This window comes from Manihot esculenta, chromosome 4 (assembly GCF_001659605.2).
Source record: "Manihot esculenta cultivar AM560-2 chromosome 4, M.esculenta_v8, whole genome shotgun sequence".
Lineage (NCBI taxonomy): Eukaryota > Viridiplantae > Streptophyta > Magnoliopsida > Malpighiales > Euphorbiaceae > Manihot > Manihot esculenta.
The window spans coordinates 33,822,537-33,842,111 of NC_035164.2; the positions used below are offsets into that span (position 1 = coordinate 33,822,537).

Genomic DNA, 19,575 nt, shown 5'->3' on the forward strand with positions numbered 1-19,575 from the left:
TAGAGGTTTCCGACATCAGAGGTCCCACCGGACGGTAGGGATTCCGATACCAGAGTCTAGCCGGGTATTACATTCTTCCCCCCTTAAGAACATTCGTCCCCGAATGTTCCTCAACTAACATACAAAGCATGGCATCAATCATAACATACAATATAGCATACAATATATCATACATGCAACACATAAAACAACTAACACTCACCTCAAAACAGATGGGGGTATTGCTGGAGCATGGACTCCCGTGTCTCCCAGGTGCATTCTTCAATATTGTGGTGGTTCCAAAGGACTTTCACCATCGGGATTTCCTTGTTCCTCAGCTTTCTGATCTGGGTGTCAAGAATCCGCACTGGCTGCTCTACATAGGTGAGATCCTCTTGGATCTCTACATCAGGCTCACTAAGAACCTTGCTCGGATCTGACACGTACTTCCGTAACAGAGAAACATGGAAAACCGGATGGATTCTCTCCATCGAAGCAGGCAAGTCTAGCTTGTACGACACATTACCGACCCTCTGAAGCACCTCGAAAGGACCGATGTACCGTGGAGCTAACTTACCCTTCTTCCCGAACCGAACCACTCCTTTCATAGGAGACACCTTGAGCAAAACCAAATCCCCCTCCTGAAACTCTAGCTGTCTTCTGCGAATATCTGCATAACTCTTCTGCCGACTAGCAGCAGTCTTGATCCTTTCTCTGATTATGGGTACCACCCTGCTGGTAAGCTCTACTAACTCCGGACCCGCAAGAGTCCTCTCTCCTACTTCCTCCCAGCAGATAGGTGATCTGCACTTCCTCCCATACAAAGCTTCATATGGAGCCATCCCTATGCTAGCATGATAGCTGTTATTGTAGGCAAACTCCACCAGAGGTAGATGCTGCCTCCAAGAACCGCCAAAATCTAGCACACACATTCTGAGCATATCCTCTATTGTCTGGATGGTCCTCTCTGACTGTCCGTCAGTCTGTGGGTGGAAGGCAGTACTGAAGTCTAATCTGGTACCCATAGCGTTCTGCAGACTCCGCCAAAACCTGGAGGTGAACTGGGGCCCTCTATCTGACACTATAGATACCGGGACCCCATGCAGTCTGACAATTTCATCTACATACACCTGCGCCAACTTGTCCACAGAGTAACCACTCCTGACAGGGATGAAGTGAGCAAATTTGGTGAGTCTGTCCACAATCACCCATATGGAGTCCAATCTGTTGGACGTCGCCGGTAACCCCACTACGAAGTCCATAGCTATATTCTCCCATTTCCACTCTGGAATCGGTAGTGGATTCAACATTCCAGCCGGCTTCTGATGCTCTAGTTTCACCCTCTGACACACATCGCAGGCTGACACGAACAGTGCCACGTCTTTCTTCATGGCTGGCCACCAATACACTCTCTTCAGATCCTGATACATCTTGGTGGCTCCAGGGTGAACACTATACCTGGTATTATGGGCCTCCCCCATAATATCTCCCTTCAGACCAATGTCATCTGGCACACATAATCTGTTCTCGTAGCGGAGGATCCCCTTATCATCAAACTTGAACTCATTACTCTGGCCTGACTGAACCGTTCTGGCTATCCTGACCAACTCTGGGTCCTCATGCTGTTTCTGAGCTACCTGCTCCAGAAACACGGGTGTCACTCTCATCTGAGCCACTAAGGCACCTGTGCCAGACAACTCCAACTGTAATCCCTCACTCATAAGTCTGTGGAACTCCTTCACCACCGGCCTCCTCTCTGCTGAAATGTGGGATAGACTGCCGAGTGATTTCCGGCTTAGGGCGTCTGCCACAACGTTCGCCTTACCCGGATGGTACTGAATCTTGCAATCATAGTCACTCAACAGCTCTACCCATCTCCTCTGCCTCAAATTCAAATCTCTCTGACTCAAGATGTGCTGCAGGCTCTTATGATCTGTGAAGATCTCACATTTTACCCCATAGAGGTAATGCCTCCACATCTTGAGTGCAAAGATGACTGCTGCCATCTCAAGATCGTGTGTGGGGTAATTCAGCTCATGCTTCTTCAGCTGTCTAGAAGCATAAGCGATCACCCTCTCATTTTGCATTAGCACACAACCCAGTCCCACACGGGACGCATCACAATATACTGAGAAGTCATCATCACTTTTTGGCAGAGCTAACACCGGTGCTGAAGTCAACCTCCTCTTAAGCTCCTCAAAGCTTTCCTCACACTGATCGGTCCATATGAACTTCTGATTCTTCTTTGTCAATTTGGTCATAGGAGCAGCAATCTTTGAGAAGTCCTGAACGAACCTCCTGTAGTAACCTGCTAAACCCAGAAAACTCTTGATCTCGGTCACTGTGGTGGGTCTAGGCCAGTTAGCTACAGCCTCCACCTTCTTGGGGTCTACTTCAATACCCTGTTCTGACACAATGTGCCCCAAGAATGAAATGCTCCTAAGCCAAAACTCACACTTGGAGAACTTGGCATACAAGCCATGCTCTCTCAAGGTCTGCAAAACTGTCCTCAGGTGATGGGCATGCTCCTCTGCATTTCTGGAATACACTAAGATATCATCTATGAAGACAATAACGAAGTGATCCAGAAACTGACTGAATACTCTGTTCATGAGGTCCATGAATGCTGCAGGGGCGTTGGTCAACCCAAACGGCATCACAAGGAACTCATAGTGCCCATACCTGGTCCTGAAAGCTGTCTTCGGTACATCTTCATTCCTTATCCTCAACTGATGGTACCCTGATCTCAGATCTATTTTGGAGAAACAACCTGCTCCTGCTAGCTGGTCGAATAGATCGTCGATCCTCGGCAGAGGGTACTTGTTCTTGGTAGTGACCTTGTTCAACTGTCTGTAGTCGATACAAAGTCTAAGGGATCCATCCTTCTTCCTCACAAACAAAACCGGAGCACCCCAAGGTGAAGCACTCGGTCGGATGAAACCCTTATCTACCAGCTCTTGCAACTGTTCCTTCAGTTCTTTCAATTCAGCTGGTGCCATCCTGTAGGGAGGGATAGAGATCGGTCTGGTACCAGGCATTAATTCAATCTCGAACTCTATCTCCCTAGCAGGTGGTAACCCTGGCAGCTCGTCTGGGAAAACATCTAAGAACTCACTCACCACAGGCACTGAGGCGGGCTCTCTGACATGACTGTCTGACTCCCTCACATGAGCTAGAAACCCCTGACATCCCCTCCTAAGCAACCTACGAGCCTGAAGAGCTGAGATCAGACCTCTAGGTGTACCCCTCTTGTCTCCTCTGAAGACGACCTCTGACCCATCCTGATTTCTGAATCTGACTACCTTGTCTCTACAGTCCAAGGTAGCACCATGGGTCGATAACCAATCCATCCCTAGAATGACGTCAAAATCTGTCAAATCTAGAACCACGAGGTCGGCGGAAAGGCATCTTCCCTCTATGAAAACTGGACTACATTGGCAGACTGCCTCTGCCACTGACGGGTCACACTTGGGTCCACTGACCCATAGGGGACACTCTAACCCAGAGACCATCAATCCTACCCTCTCCACGACTCTCGGAGCAATAAAAGAATGAGATGCACCCGGGTCCATTAAGGCATACACATCAGAACAACCAATGATGAGATTACCTGCCACCACGGTGTTGGATGTGTTGGCCTCCTGCTGAGTCATAGTGAAGATCCGTGCCGGAGCTGATGGACCTTCACCTCTGTATCCTGCTGATGAAGAGGCTGACCCTCTCTCTCTGCCTCTGCCACTGGCCTGTGTTGCGGCTGGAGCTACTGGCTGCACCACACTGCCGGAGGTTGTCTGCTGAGATGGTGCTGTAAAGGCTCCTCTAGGACAGTCTCGAGCCAAATGACCCGCCTGTCCGCATCTGAAACATGTGTTTGTCCCCGCCAAACATACTCCCTTGTGTGGTCTTCCACATCTCATACATGCTGTAACCTCTGCGCCAGAGCTTGAGCCACTGCCTAAACCCAGACCTGACTTGATCTTGCTCCAGAACTTATTCTTCTTAGATTTTCTGTGGCCTCTGTCCCACTTCTTACTACCTGCAACTGATGCACTCAGAGAAGAAGAGTCTAACCTTTCCCCACCTGGGGTCTTGGAACCAGAAGACTGTGCCACTGACTGTTTTACCTTCCCCTCAACGATAGCACTAGCCTCCATTCTCCTAGCCATATCCACTATGGCATGGAAACTCTCTCTCTCTGCTGACTGTACCAAAGAGGAATACCTGGAGTGCAGCCTCATAATATATCTCCTTGACTTCTTTTGATCTATGTCCAAATTCAGCCCAGCATATGGCAACAACTCCAGGAACCTGTCTGTGTACTCGTCTACACTCATGTCATCAGTTTGCCTCAACTGCTCGAATTCTATCATCTTCAATTCCCTTGAACTATCAGGGAAAGCCCATCCTGCAAACTCGTTTGCAAACTCTTCCCAATTCATGCTGTCCACTCTCGGGTTCACATAATTCTTGAACCACTCCCGTGCTTTCTTGCACTTAAGCGTGAACCCGGCCATCTGAATGGCTCTACTGTCGTCAGCCCCTATCTCATCTGTAATTGCCTTGACCCGCTCCAAATACACGAACGGATCATCACCGGTTTCAAACTGGGGAGCACCCAGCTTCATATAATCGGTCATCTTGACCTTGCTCCCTCTAGATGAGGTAGGTTTGGGTACTTGTGTTTCCGGGACAGTAGATACTGGTGGTGGTGGAGGTACAACATCCCCTGGGGTAGGGTTTGCTGTACTGGTATAGGGAGGTGGAGGTGGGTACATGGGGTACTGAGAGTATGGTGGGTAGTAAGGTGGGTATGGCATATGTGAAGGGTAAGGGCTAAAACTGGGGTAATCCGATGTACCTCCCATCGAATACCCTGGATGGTATGAATAGGGTGGGTAGTGATGTGGCTGGACATAACTCGAGGCCTGAGTGCCTCCTTCTGATTCTCCCATGCCCTCTTCCGGCATGCTCACACCGAGACTGCCATCCCTCCTCTGATCTACCTCCATATCCTCAGACATTCCTCCCTGCACTGTTCCCCTTACTGATCTGCTTCTACCCAGATCCAAAGACCTTCTAGGGTCTCTCGCTACTCTGTCTCTATTGGACCTACTGGACATTGCCCTAGGCAAAGCTGAAGGACGGGCATCAGCGCCCTCGTCCTGAGGTGGCACTCCAGTCAATCGTGCAGATCGACGAGTTCCTCTCATTCTATCTTCTGAAAAACAGCACATAGCATAAACAATCATTAGCATCATATGGTTCATGTGGAAACACATGAACCCTCATCACATACATAGCATCACATCATAGCATTTATGCACATGCATATCATCATGGCATATCATATCATCATATAGACAGAACTCTACATCCTATCCTAGTGGACATGATTTTCCTAGTGTGCTTGACCTTCTAGAACATCTATGAGCCCGACACTCTAGGTCCGATCATCTGAACCTAGGGCTCTGATACCACTCTGTAACGACCCGGAAATCCGACCCGTTACCGGCGCTAGGATCCAGATCGGCTTAAGGCCGCCGGGACCCGTAGCAAGCCTATATACCTCCTGTAAACCTGTGGAATCCCATACATAACAACATATACATGGTCTGTAAAAATTTTTCTTTTTGTCTTATCCAAGCAAAACCTGTGCATGCACAAAGTCATACATAAACCCCACACTGGAGTCCTCATCAAATACTCCAATGAGGTATCATCGTCATACATATCAGCTCGGATAATCATAGTCATAACATCATTACTCATTAAACACTCTGTACATAAATGGGATTCACACACCTCTAGGTCAAGCACTACTATAATCCTCAATACATCATCAAATCATTAATTACATTACATTGTCATACATACTCATTACATCATGTTCATGTCCACTACCATCTATTACAACTATCTATTACAACATACAAGGCTTGACTTCACTCTAGCCGACTTCTTGATCTATCCTGTACCTGCAACTCTGGGGATAAAGGGAGTGGGGTGAGCTACTAGAGCCCAGTGAGCAGAAACTAAAAACATATGTTTAATTCCACCATTTTTAGGTATATTATTATTCATTTTATTATTATTATTATTATATAACCTTTTCTTATTCATGCTTTCATGTATGCGCCATAACACAAACATTTCACAACAAGGATGAACTTGTCACCATTTAGCCCCTATCTTTCTTACTTATACATGCCGGGGGCGTAGAGCCGTAGCAGGCACACCCGGACTTCCATAATCTGTCATAGTGCCAGGGGCGTAGAGCCGTAGCAGGCACACCTGGACTCACATAGGCTATCATGACATACAAGGGCTAATGGATCATTCAACATTCATCCACATCAACAACAAAGTATGCAATGCAACATATTCGTGAATTCTAATGCAAACAACCTAATATTGCATGGCATAATGATGCATGGGCAATGCTTTATGATTCATTCATTTATTCATTTACTTTAAAGCTTAAAGGGTTGTTCCACTCACCTGGGAACTGAAGCTTTAGTAACGAACTCTGAACGACTACCTCACAACCGGGGGTCTCGGTTCCTCGGGTCCGAACCTACACAGGTGGACTCAAATGAGGCACCAAACATACATGAACATGACTCTAAAATACTCCTCAAAGACCCCCTAAAACATCCTGAAAACATCACATGAAAACATGCAAGAAATGGCTGAACAGGGCACCTTCGGCGGCACCTTCGGCGGCCGAAAGTCCTGGACAGAGACGAAACTCAGGTAGGTTCGGCGGCACCTTCGGCGGCCGAAAGTGCCAGACAGAGACGAAAGTCTCTTTTCGGGGGCAACTTCGGCAGCTGAAAGGCCTGCCTCCCCAGCCATGTTCGGTGGCCGAAAGTACCTTCGGCTGCCGAACCTGGTTTCTGCCAAAGGGCAGAAACTTGGCTCCCTTAGCACATTTCGCCTCCAAACCTTCCAAACATGCATATTGTTCAACCAAAGCATGCATACAAGTTCCTAGGGGCCTCAAACATGCATATACCCCATCTACAACACTTCAATCACATACAATCAAGCTACATTGTTCAAAAAGTCATCAAAAAACCCATAAACATACACATAACCTAAACATGCATTCTAACCCTTAGATCTTGCATAAAACTTATTTAAAACATAATGAGAGTTCAAGATCGACCCTTACCTCTTGAAGATCGAGAGGAAAACGACCTTGACTCAAAGATGGGAGGATTGAGCTCCTTGAACCTCAAAGTACTCAAACGTGCTTAAAACTTGTAGATCTTCAAAACAAAGTTATAAACTTGTTAAAAACGTGAAAGATTGAAGGAAAATGCTCAAGATTGGTGAGGGGCGGCGGAGGTTCACCTTAGCCGACAACGGGGAAGAAAAACTCGCCCGTGCGGATCAAAGAGACCCTTTTATAGTGGCTGGCCAGGCCACGTTCGGGGGCCGAAAGTGCCTCCGCATGCATGCAAGGTTCGGCGGCCGAACATGAGGTTCGGCGGCCGAACCTGGACTTCCCTCACTCATGCTTTCGGGGGCCTAACGTGCCTCCAAAACGCATGCATGTTCGGCGGCCGAACTTGACTTTCGGCGGCCGAACCTGGGTTTTCCTCCAAAGACTTTTCATGTAAAAACTCATTTAATTTCTTACTTAAAAACATGAAATACATGAAAACATTTCATAAAATCATAGTTTTACCCTTCTAGAGGTTTCCGACATCAGAGGTCCCACCGGACGGTAGGGATTCCGATACCAGAGTCTAGCCGGGTATTACAATGTCGAACAACATGAAGTTCGACACTATAGGTGTCGAACTTTCGTATTCGGCGGTATGACTGTCGAATACGCTGCGTTAATATACAGAATCTAAAAATATTTTTAGATCCTGTATGAATTTATAATTATTTTTTAATTTATGCATGATTTGAAAAATTGCTCAAAAACCGTTGATAGTACTTTTCATGTTAAAATGGCAAACTTGTCGATCAAGGCATAAAATTAACATTGGACCTTTTTATTTTTTATTTTTTAAGAAAAAAGTATTTCGTAAATTTTTAAAAGGAAAAGGATTGCTAAAGTTCAAATTATTTATAGTCTCTTATTATAAAAATAGCTTCATAACTTATTTAAATAAGTTGTAAAAATGAAAAATAAAAAATCTCATATAAAAAGGATATAAAATTTTTTAGGTGTTTATATCATAGAAAATTTTAATTTAAATATAAAGTATTTTGAAGAAACATTTCGAAAACATCTAAAATTAATATATTATATTATAAATAAAAAATTTCACACTTGAATATATGATTAATTAAAATATTATTTTATTATTATTATTTTTATCTAAATATATTTATTTTTATCTAAAAGGTATTTCTATTAATATATCTATATGAAAAGGTGCATCCAACGGCCATAAATAATTATTCCAAAGCTCTATATATTATTTCTCAAACTTCAATCTGAATTTTTTTTGAAAAATCACATAATTATTGTCTTTAATTTTTTTTATTTTATTGTATTCTAAAAGAATATTACTAGAATTTAACAAGTATTTTTCTTTCACGCCTCAAAATCAGTTTATATATCTACTTTAATAACACCTCTACTGTTATAAACAATTGATTACTAAGCTATTAGCTTAATAATAAAAAGATATAACACATTTTTTTTTTAAAAAAAAGCTAATTTAGCATTTTTGTTTTATTTTCATTTTCTTTAAAGTAACATGAAAAATATACTCTAGACATCGGATCATGGAAGCTAGTATTTCTGAAAAGGCATATAAATAATCTCTATGGCACAAAAGCTTAAAATGTTTTTTTTTTTTTTTTTAAATAATTACTATTAAATTCTTCACAATATCTAAATATTTAGTTAATCCTTCAAACTATTGTATTTCCCGTGTTATTTAAAATAATATTATTCAGTCATTCTATTTAAAATCCTCATAGTTATTAATGTGTTGTTTAGGTCTTCATATCGATACCAATTAGAGCCGATTGCACTAAATATAAAAAAGAAAATATTCACAATTAAACTCAGTTGGGTTGAACCTTACATAAAGGATGAGAACTAATCTCATTGCAATTCCTACTACTTATGAACTACTCCATGTCTCTTTTAAGGGAGTTTTGACATTATTATCAAATTCTATCGCTACTATTTGAAAAACGTTAGATCACTCATTGATTAGATAATTTTATCTTGAATTTGTATATGCTTATGCTTGTTGATCAATTAAAGTGTTTCAAGTAAATATTTATTCAATTCACGAGAATCGAATCCTCACTTTTACTTAAAAAGTGTAAAATTATTAATCCCAACACTCCATTGGTGTTTTATGTTGGTTCTTAGTTTGAAAGGATAGAAGAATATCATGCCAATGGTATTACCCTGTACTAGCCAAGCATAACCTTTCATCCTCCAGCTGCGGCTGATTAAAATTTATCAGCTTGTCTAATTGTGCCACTACTGTAAGTTTAGCCATCATTTCTATGGTAGTTTTGAGGTCAAGCAGATGTTACATGCCACTGCAAGAATCTGACTTGCAGCTTTCAGAGGAATATCCCGAAGCAATCATTATTGATAAGGCGGAGAAACCCTTCTCTTGTTAAAAATTTGGAAAGAGAGAGTCCACTTCTTATCCCTTCTTTTCACTGAAGCAATTTGTTTGAACAAGACATTTGGCGATGAAAACCCCATAATCAACAAAGATTCAGAACTCAGCCCTTTTGCAGCATACGCCTCTTTCTCATTTAAAGAAGCTTGCTTCCATGAATCCGCACTCCATTTCATTATGATCTCGAGTTTGTTTTATCATTAGTTTAATTTTTTCTGGTTGCTCATAGACTTGTGAGATGTGAAATGATGAGTTCTACAGGGAAATCACCACAGCGCTTCCAAGTTTTCTTTTCAACAATGAAGTTGATGACTACAATTGTCTTTTCAGCCAGGCCAAAATATTGAAGGCAACTGTGCACAAAGAAGCCATCGTAATACATCAGAATCGCTTCAGTTGGCAACAGTGGTTGGCGGTGACTTCTTCAAAATTTGATACCATTGATGCTGCTTCTCATTTCCCTCTTCTTTTTGATGGAGGTCAAATTTGATTAATTGAGGATGGTCAAATTCAAACACCCCATCACTCTTAATTCTATTCTTCCAACATTGGCGAATTCTGTGTTATGTTTTCCCCTTGTATTCCTTTCCATTTCGCCTCATCAAATGTCCCTGTAAACATAAAACATATATATATAAATCAGTTAAAAGAAAATAACTATTACTTCAAAAATTGATATTGCAAAACAATTTACCACCAGAAACTCACCAATCAAGTTACAGGAGAAACACAACAAATTAAAAACATACAAGTTTAGTCACTTCAACCTCAGGAAGGAGCTAAGAGACCATCTTAATTCATTTCTAAAACAAGTTACAATAAAACTAGGGGCAAATTTACTCAAACAGTTGCATTAAACTCTATATAAGAAATTATACCAGTGTTCTCAATTTATTGTTTTTTTTTTTTAAAAAAAAGAAAAAAGAAAAAAGAAAAAATATAGTAGTTGGAGAAAATATGATTAGCATCCTTCACAGTTATAATGCATTTTTTTTTATGACTAGCATCACGGTTTAAAGTTTCCTTTTAGGTAAATTATAGTGAATTAGTTCTTGGTAAATTACTTTTACTAGTTTATGAAACAATGCCACTCTTCCAATATAAAAAACTAACGAAAATAATTCCTAAAAATGCTGACATTGTCGATGCCTAAATACACCAGCAAGCTTGTTTGATGTAAAATCATTCTGCATGCTCCAAATTTGCAGCATAAGAAATTAAAATCTTTGCAGGAATACAAATGGTTTGAATTGAGAATATTGATTCTAGTACTTTTAGGAGTGAGCAATGGTTGGTCAAATTGGGTTCAATTTTAGTAAAACCAAAAAAACAGGATTTTTAATAGGATTTAAACTGAGGGGCGCTACTCATGAACTGTTTGTGAGTGATTGTTACGACATGAGCTTTTAGCTCAGTGATATTAGATTTCTCTCCAAAATGGTATAATCTTGAATCCCCGTCAGATTAAACTGAGGATCCCTAAAACTGAACCAAGCAGAATATGAATAAAACTGAAACTTCTGTTTCTAGTTTGGTTTCTTGGTTTGCAGCTTTGGAAAAGAAACAAAGAAATTGCAGCGATAGCGTCTGATTAATTAAGCAAAATTCCGGGGAAAAAATGAAGAATAAAAATGAGCAATAAACTCATTCTCTATTTCTCATCGGTTGCTAGGTAAATGTTAACAAGTACTTTATTGATCACTGTTTCATACTTCAAATAGAAAACTAAACAAAACATCAACAGCCAACAAGAGAGAACATAAAAAATAAACAAAACCCAAATGGCAAACTAATCAATTGAATCACAAATTCAAGGTTTGCATGTATCCACTGCAATTCTAAGAGAATGACTTGGAAGAAACGCAAATCTTGAGATACTTGAGCTTGATTTTGATGTCTAATACAAGCTTTCCCAAGGCTGAGAATGAGAATGGCAATGGAGAGAGGAGGGGGACAAACACCCCAATAATGGCTGGTGGGCCAGTAGAGCAAAAGGTCAACACCATACAGATCAAACGAGAGGGTGTCAAGGGAGAGGGCAGAACCATCACAATATCACATAGACAGGAGTGTGAGAGGGTAGCACCATGTTACAGAGAATGACATGGGTGCATAATGAAACAAGAAAAATTATCCAAAGGACGAGAGTGTGTGGAAGTAAGGTTCTTTCGTTCCTTGAGTAACATCAAATTAATTTTCTACTTGCTCCAATAAATCAAGACAGAATAATCAATTTATTCTGTTCTGAGAAACTCACAACCAAACTTAACACCAAAAAGTAAGATCGATTAAATTTCAAAGGAAATTAATTTGGTTTAAAACAATTAATGCTCACCCACAAAAAGTTCTTGTTTCTTTTTTAGAATTAATCCCTTTAAATCATATTTAATGCAGAATAACTTTTGTTAACTATCGATAACAGAAGACAAAAACATCCTTTTCTGCATTTTGGTGCACCTCCTTCAGCGACCGAAGTGGGGAAAATGCAGTTTCAAGCTGCCTTGAGGGTGAAGGGCCAGTATGAAAAAGCAATAGTAATAAAAAAAATTACCTGACTTTCTCTGCTGTTAATCCCAGTTTTCCATCTGCAGAACATTAAAGAAAAGTTAGAAAAACTCCAGAAATTGCAAGTTCCATTTACAACACAAAAACGCTAGAAACAAGCATATTGCATAACATATCATCCATAATCTATCTAACAGAAGTCCCAAAAAGATATAAATAAAACACAGTCTGCCTCAGAAATCATGAGCTTGCTTCTGCTTATATAATCATATAGAGGCTTTCTTTATGTACAAGGTCAAATACTCATATAACTGAGCCTACATGATCTCAGATGATCCAAAGGTTACATTGCATCGACACATAAATTAGAAACCGAACCACAGCCTTGTCTTGGTTCATCCTCATATCATCCAATAAATAAGTAGTTCCATGGGCAAAATGTACCAGCTCTGGAGAACCAAAGAACTTGAATTTCTGCAGCAAGGAATCTGACTTTTATTTGGACTTGTGTGACAAAGCATCTCACTATCATTTCTTAGCAGGAATGACCACCCTGAAAGTAACGGAACCATTTTTTCGCTGGAGAAAAACTAAGCTGACCTTTGCAACTGAGACTAGTTCACACTTTGAGGAGAATATCTTTCAAAGCTGATGGACAAAAATAGTAAAAAGATAAATTGGCCATCGACTTCCAAAAGAAGGTTAATCAGCAGTAATGCAGCCTTTAGTTCACAAAACCAAATGCATGCCAACCTTCACAATAAGACTGGACCGTAGATTCACAAGGGATTCTTTTATCTATTGATTTGTAGCCCTTCACCACAGGCGTCCACAGATCATAAGTCATCAAGATAGTCTAGCTCTTTTCAAGTTGACCTTCTATTGATAAATGCCTAAAAAACAGATGACAGAAGGATAATCAGCTATTAACTCGCAAAATGCTCAGCATCTTCCTCAAAATCAACTACCTAATCCGCTAATGTGATTGGACTGCGCATCTTGATAAAGAGAAAAAATCCACTGTCCAGTCCATATTAATCATGTCCTTTGCAACACCTTATGCCATATTACTTCCAGAATCAACATTCCCTTAACCCTCATCTCATTCAGAAAGGACATGATACAGCATTCAACCAGAAGCTTTCCCACTTTCTAGTAACTATCTCAAGGCTCTGTAGAGAAAATGTACTTCAGAGTTCAGAACACATCAATTGAACCAATTAGACAGCTCGAGACCCTTGTCAAGTCTGCCTCATGGACCATTCCATTTGCATATTCTCTACAAGAAAAAGACTAAATATGTCTAATATTTCATAAGTCCTTCCTAGACTTGTAGATGTGTCAATAAGGATTTGATGATAATCATAACGACTTCCAAATTGTCCCAACTACACAAAAGTAGATCCTAACCAATGCCATCTTATGTTATTCTCGACGAGTACATTGATGGATATTAGCATAGAGAAAAAATTTAGGTTGGTTTATAAGAGTCGGGAATAACATGAGTATAATTTAGACTGGTATGTGATTCTTCTGCAGTAATGCACATAATCCACTTGCACAGTGTTGAAAAGATGGTAGATAACTATAAATATTCCGTACTTGCTCAGCTGCAGAACTAATGACCTATAATCTATCAAAGCAGCCAGGAAAACTAGTGATTAACTGGGCAAAGATGAAAGCAAGGGAATATCTGGTCCCTGATGAGAGAACTTATGCACCTACAGCGCACTACCTATTATATATACGGACCTAGTCTAGTAATTAATCATCAATATGAGAACAGGAAATAAACATAATAGAATGTTCATTAGTTTAGCTTAAAGGAAAAGACCATTTAGATCCATGAAACCATATTACAGAGACAGAATACTTGCCTAAGAAGTATTAGCAGTCCGCCTCTTGTCACAGCATGCCCATTGTCCTTCAGAATTTAACAGTCATTTTGATGCATGAAAGCAGCAGCAGGGATACATGCAGGTGGTCATTGTTTATACCTTGACTACTGAATGATGTTGCAGGAGAAATCAAGAGAAGACTTAAAAGCATCGTTCGAGTTACAGTTGTTTGGCTATTGCATCACCACCAGTATAGATGGGCAGGAGAACTAAGTGATTTGGTCGAGAAAAAAAAAAAGAGAGGCTATTATTTCACTACAACATGCAAGCGTTAGATAGCTACTGTGATCTCCAGATACAATTTGAAGTGTTGAAACAAAGCTCAGATATATCTTTACACCATTTCCGCTAGCAACACTTCTATTTCAACCACCTACCCGCCCACTGCCTGTCAATCAATCCAACCAAACAGTCACTGGAGGTAACAACCAAATTTTTTATGAATGTGCCTCAGAACTAAGGGAGGGATGATCCAGCCTTGTACCACTTAATAATAAGCTAAAATCAACTACAGTCTAATTATGGTCAAATAGGGTATAAGTAGTTCTCAAACCACATAATCCAACAGTTTATACACAGAAACAAATGCCCACCTGCACATGTTAGCAACTACTAGAAACAAACTCCAAAATCTAATCCCTGAAGGCAATGGCACGAGCTTCAACTAGATTAGCATTTGTTCCGTTCATCCACAATAGCACCAATCACAAGCCATAGAAGTCAAAACCAATTATCTTCAGTAAATTCTCAATGTTCAATCATTGAACAACACCACCCCATAACAGGAGTATCTAACATCACTCCAATTCCTAAAACACACCCCAATCCTCAACTCCACTCTTCAATGTACCACTTTATAGGTATCTCTAAAGCTACGCACTTCATAGTGAATTGCAGGGCCCATTGATACATTTCCATCATAGAATACTTCAGGCAGTAGAAACGTGCAGCTCAAGCAAAAAGGACATATAAAAACACGTAAAAGACGGTTCAAGATAACTCCTATCAATAACAATAACCTGAAGACTTCATCACGTCTTCCTTTGTAATCACCTGAAGGAACGTTAAGATTAGAATATCCAACTTCATTAGACAAGTATGTATTCTGAAGCACTTATATTTATGTTAATATGCGCAATCCAGTAGTTTTCTCCCATGCCACATGATTAGAGTATGTATCCTATAATATCTGTCACTAAGTAGCGACGGAGTGACGGTATTTCCAGTTAAGGTAACTTCCATTCCATATAAACTAAGTTGTTTGATCGTGTTGTTCCAAAAATGAATGCTATTATCCTACAGAATGCAATTTTCTCATTCTAGTACTCATCTCATACAGAATAACATGACAAAAGAATACAACAGATATCCTCCTGGAACGTAAATAAGCAGCATTAATAACAAGCTCCCAGAACTATATCCTTGCAGCATGTACAACAATCACCAAATTCACTCGCCTATAGAACTTCATAAAAATTCAATTTTGTATAAATACAACCTAAGACACCCATAACCAACATCATGAAATCTTGCTGAACAAAAGAATTGCCTGAAGGCCTGAACTTAGAGATTGCATCAGCTGCATGGCTACATGCATTGTTACACAGCTCGCCTTGAATATTATAAGGCCACCTCACAATGAAGAAGGTAAGAGGCAAAACTTGTTCCACAGTAAAGAGAGAAAGCTTATATTTCCATACATGTCCACCACTAAATTATAAAGGTGGACTTAAACCATTGAAAAGAGAAGAAGAAACCATCTAAGAAACATTCAGCTTCCAAAAAAGTAGAAAGTCCAATACCTCGGTGAAGCAAGACTGAAAAGAGCAACATACATTATAGTAGTAAAGAGGCAAGCATACAAATATAGAGCTGCAACATTCCAGAATCCAGATTATGATAATATGTTGGATGTAAAATGGAAATCAGGGTGTCGACCAATTAAAGCAAAGCAACAATATAATCCTAAAATCAGTTTGGAATAACTAATGACGTATTCAGATAAAAGGCTACTGGTTGGCAGGCACACGATAATGAAAGACACTTCTTGCCTACTGAGATATTGAACAGGATAAGGTGGCAAAAGTAACAACTTTTCCATTTGAACAGCAGTCATCAATGACGAGGCATGCGGGACTTGTCCCATGAAGCAGGACCAGGGCCATACAAAGGACCTTTGTCAGCAGCCTGAGCGACAGCAAGGGAAAAAAATTAAATAATTGGGAAAACATGCATCAGAATGATATAAATTACCTGAAAAGGAAAAAAAAAAAGAAAAGAAAAGAACATTTGTAATTATTAGCACTCATACCATATGAACCCCATATCCATCCCCATAAGGTGCATGAGGAAACGCGCCCTCTGGATTACCATACTTCATCCCATATGGTCCACCTAGAATCATTAATGATTAAGGTAAAGAGGTGAGCAGCATTAAAAAAAAAATTAAATAAAAAGGTGTCAAATATAAACACTAAACATGCATGAAATAATAACATATTATCTAAATAGATAGATAATGTATTGTGTTCACCCCATAACTTCATAATGAATCAATTAGCAAGTAAGGCAAAATGATTCTCCGTCAGCAAGTCAGAAACAATAGAAAAAAAAAATTGTAGTTTTTCTTAGCTAAAACATAACTTGGAAATGGATTTTACGCTCCAAAACTGCTTTAAGAGGGGGCAAAAAAGTCCAAGGAGGTGTGATGTAAATAAAACAGGAACAAATCAACCAATGCCACATGCAAATCATGAAAATTCATTAAAACAAACTTTTAGAGGAACATGAGTGACGCTTATACCAGCAACCCGGGGTCGAGCATCAGTACTAGCAAGTTCAGCCCGTAGCTTTTCAACTTCACGTGCCATAGAAACCATGTTCTTCTCCATTGCCTGCCTCTGCTCCACCAGCTCAATGTTGGCCTTCTTTTCATAATCAATAGCAGTTCTGAAACTTAAAATCTTGATTTTAAAATTTACTTAGATGATTCATAGTAATTCTATGCAGAATTTCAGGCCAAAGGGTTTGTGGTAAGAAACATTAGAATGGGAAGGACAACTATTGACAAAAATGACTCCAAACACAAACCTAGCATGCATAATCTCTTGGTGCAGGCCCTCAATCTCACCCCGCAAAAGAGAAATCTGTTTATTATCAGCTTGTGATCTAGCAAGGTCTTGTTTTAGGCTCTGAATTTGCCCAAGGAGTTCCTGTTTTACATTATTCAGTTTCTGAACATCTGCACGGAGATGTACAACCTCATTCTTCAATGGTTCAGTTGCACGAATATCAGCCTCCAGCTTCAAGCCTTTCTCAATAAGCTCCCTCGAGTGCACTTCATGTTCTGCACGAATTTCAGCAATAACAAGATTCATGTGATGGAGTTCCTCCTTGGCAGCACCAAGCTCTTGCTGCATAGCCATCCGATCATCAATCAGCCGACGATTATCACCAAGGAGCCCACGGATTTCAGCTTGCTGCATCTCAAGTTCGTCCTCCAACAAGGCAGGGTGAGGAGGAGGATGTGGCAAAGGAGGGCCACGAATGAAAGGTCTCTCAGGAGGGTACCCACGAAGGTCATTATATGCCTCACGATGAATACGATTTCTCCCAGCCATTTTAAGTAGCTCTGCGAAGAAAAGGTAAAGCAATAAAATGATAATATACTATATAAAGATGTTTCATGTTGAATATGGTAACTAACTGCCCCTGTGAATCCTATATAGAACCTTAATTTTGCAAAATTATATATGACAGACATCCAGATCTTTCATTAATAAGATTTAATGTTCATGCCACATCCTTATCCACATAAATTGCTGCAGCATCATTTCATGAATGTAGAACTTCACTTCTAGGTGTACCAAGAATCAGACAAGAATCAGCACAACTCATTAATACAAGACCCTTATATAAATGACATCATGTTTTGAGATTTCACAAAGGAACAATAATATAGTTCCCATCTTCTTTAACTCTGTAGATGCTAGACCGAACACAGTCTTTCAGTTTCAATCAAAAACCCAATCCAAACCACATGGTTCACCTAGCATCAAAATATGAATAGATTCTCATCACTTGGAGACCATCAAAAGAAATCAAACTAGGTCCCAATCATTTAGCAAGAGTCTCAATCCAACTGTATGTAATTCATTATCCAGACTAACTTGAAAAATAAAACAAAAACCTAGAATACAATACCTATGATATCCCATTTCTATTCCTAAGCAAACCAAAAATACCCAAATATAAAAAAGCAAAACCCCCTTAATCTGAACTGGTAAATATATAGATAAAAAAAAAGGCACCTAAACTGAGCTAAATTTTGCATGAAATTGACCGTATCACGAGTTCCGGTTGAAGAATAGATAACAAAAAACAGCAAAAGAGGAAGTCAGTAAAGGAAATACAAAAGAAACAGATAACCCGGTGCCATTAGAATGGGAAGAAAAAAAAAAGGCAAGAGAATCGAAACCTGTGAATGGAAGATAGAGATGATTCAGTATCGGTATCAATCAAACAAGGAGAAGAAACCTAGCTCTGTTTATCTTATTGTTTTAGGTTCAGTCAGCTAGGTTTCCTGGTGCTTTGCCTTTTCGGGCTTTTATTTGCCAAGGACAACGTCTGATTTGGATATTTATTCGTGCAAATTACTATTTAGTCCATATACCTTATAAAAATTTACTAATTAATTTTTTAATTTAATAATCACATTTTAAAATTTTTACTAATTAATTTTTTATTAATATTAATTATTAAATACGAAAAAAATCTAAATGGTTTAATTTTCATAAAATAAAAAATAATTAATAAACTTTTATATTATAAAAATTAAATAATAAAATATTTAATATCTAACATCAACAAATAATTAGTTAATCAATTTTTAATATTTTAAAAATATTTAATATTTTTAAAATTAAAAGATTAATTAATAAATTTTTATATATAAAAATTTTAAATAATAAATTATTCTATTTAATTTTCAATTTTTTATTTTAAATGTACTTTTTAATTATTAGTTATAGGTATTAAAATATGTAATTAATATAATTAAAAATAAATATTATACTGTATTTTTTAGAATATATATTTTTTAAATAGAATATCTTTTATTTATATATGTATTTCATTATTGTTAAAACTAATAAATATTATTTTTTAAAACATATTAAATAAAAATATATCAGAAAGTTAAAAAATAATTATCATAAATTATTGAAATAAAAAAACCATTTTTTCAGAACTAAAAAGCGTATTTAATTTCAATTACATGTCAATCAAATTTTTTTATGCATAAACAAATTAAATAAATTAAGATTTTTTTCTTTTTCTTTTAAAAACTAAGATTTAACTGTAAATAAATTAACAATTAATGAATAAGACATCAGTTAGTTATGCTTATATATTTATTCTAAAATTATTATTTAACTGAGTAAACAGAATATTATTTTAATAATTCTTAAATATAATAATACGAAAAATTATTTATTTAAAGTATGATATAATTTTTTTTATTTCTCTTAAAATGACAAAGAATAAATCAAAATATTTCTCATTAAAATAAAAAAAAA

General features: G+C 38.6%; 1 protein-coding gene across 5 annotated transcripts; it reads right to left on the reverse strand.

The window, feature by feature from the left end:
- Positions 1-9,373: 9,373 nt before the first annotated feature.
- LOC110612839 (protein FLX-like 3) lies at positions 9,374-18,608 on the reverse strand. 5 transcript variants are annotated; one of them, XR_002487517.2, is made up of 7 exons: positions 18,477-18,594; positions 17,090-17,630; positions 16,803-16,948; positions 16,311-16,393; positions 16,093-16,186; positions 12,148-12,181; positions 9,374-10,207 (listed from the first exon to the last, which is right to left on the reverse strand). XR_002487517.2 is itself a non-coding variant. In XM_021753658.2 (5 exons), exons 2-5 carry the CDS (start codon positions 17,617-17,619, stop codon positions 16,115-16,117), a joined length of 831 nt encoding a protein of 276 aa, XP_021609350.1. In that variant the 5' UTR covers positions 17,620-17,630; positions 18,477-18,608; the 3' UTR covers positions 15,807-16,114. The 5 variants fall into 5 exon arrangements, 1 of the variants encoding a protein (XP_021609350.1); XR_006350411.1 differs by having other exon boundaries at positions 9,374-10,203; positions 12,144-12,181; XR_002487518.2 differs by having other exon boundaries at positions 16,051-16,186.
- Positions 18,609-19,575: the final 967 nt, after the last annotated feature.

Coding starts and splice junctions, on each gene's coding strand:
- LOC110612839 (XM_021753658.2), bottom strand. CDS start 17,619: ATGGCTGGGAGAAATCGTATTCATCGTGAGGCATATAATGACCTTCGT. Junction 16,949..17,089: donor CAAGAGATTATGCATGCTAG/GTTTGTGTTTGG, acceptor TTTAAGTTTCAG/AACTGCTATTGATTATGAAA. Junction 16,394..16,802: donor TGCTCGACCCCGGGTTGCTG/GTATAAGCGTCA, acceptor TAATGATTCTAG/GTGGACCATATGGGATGAAG.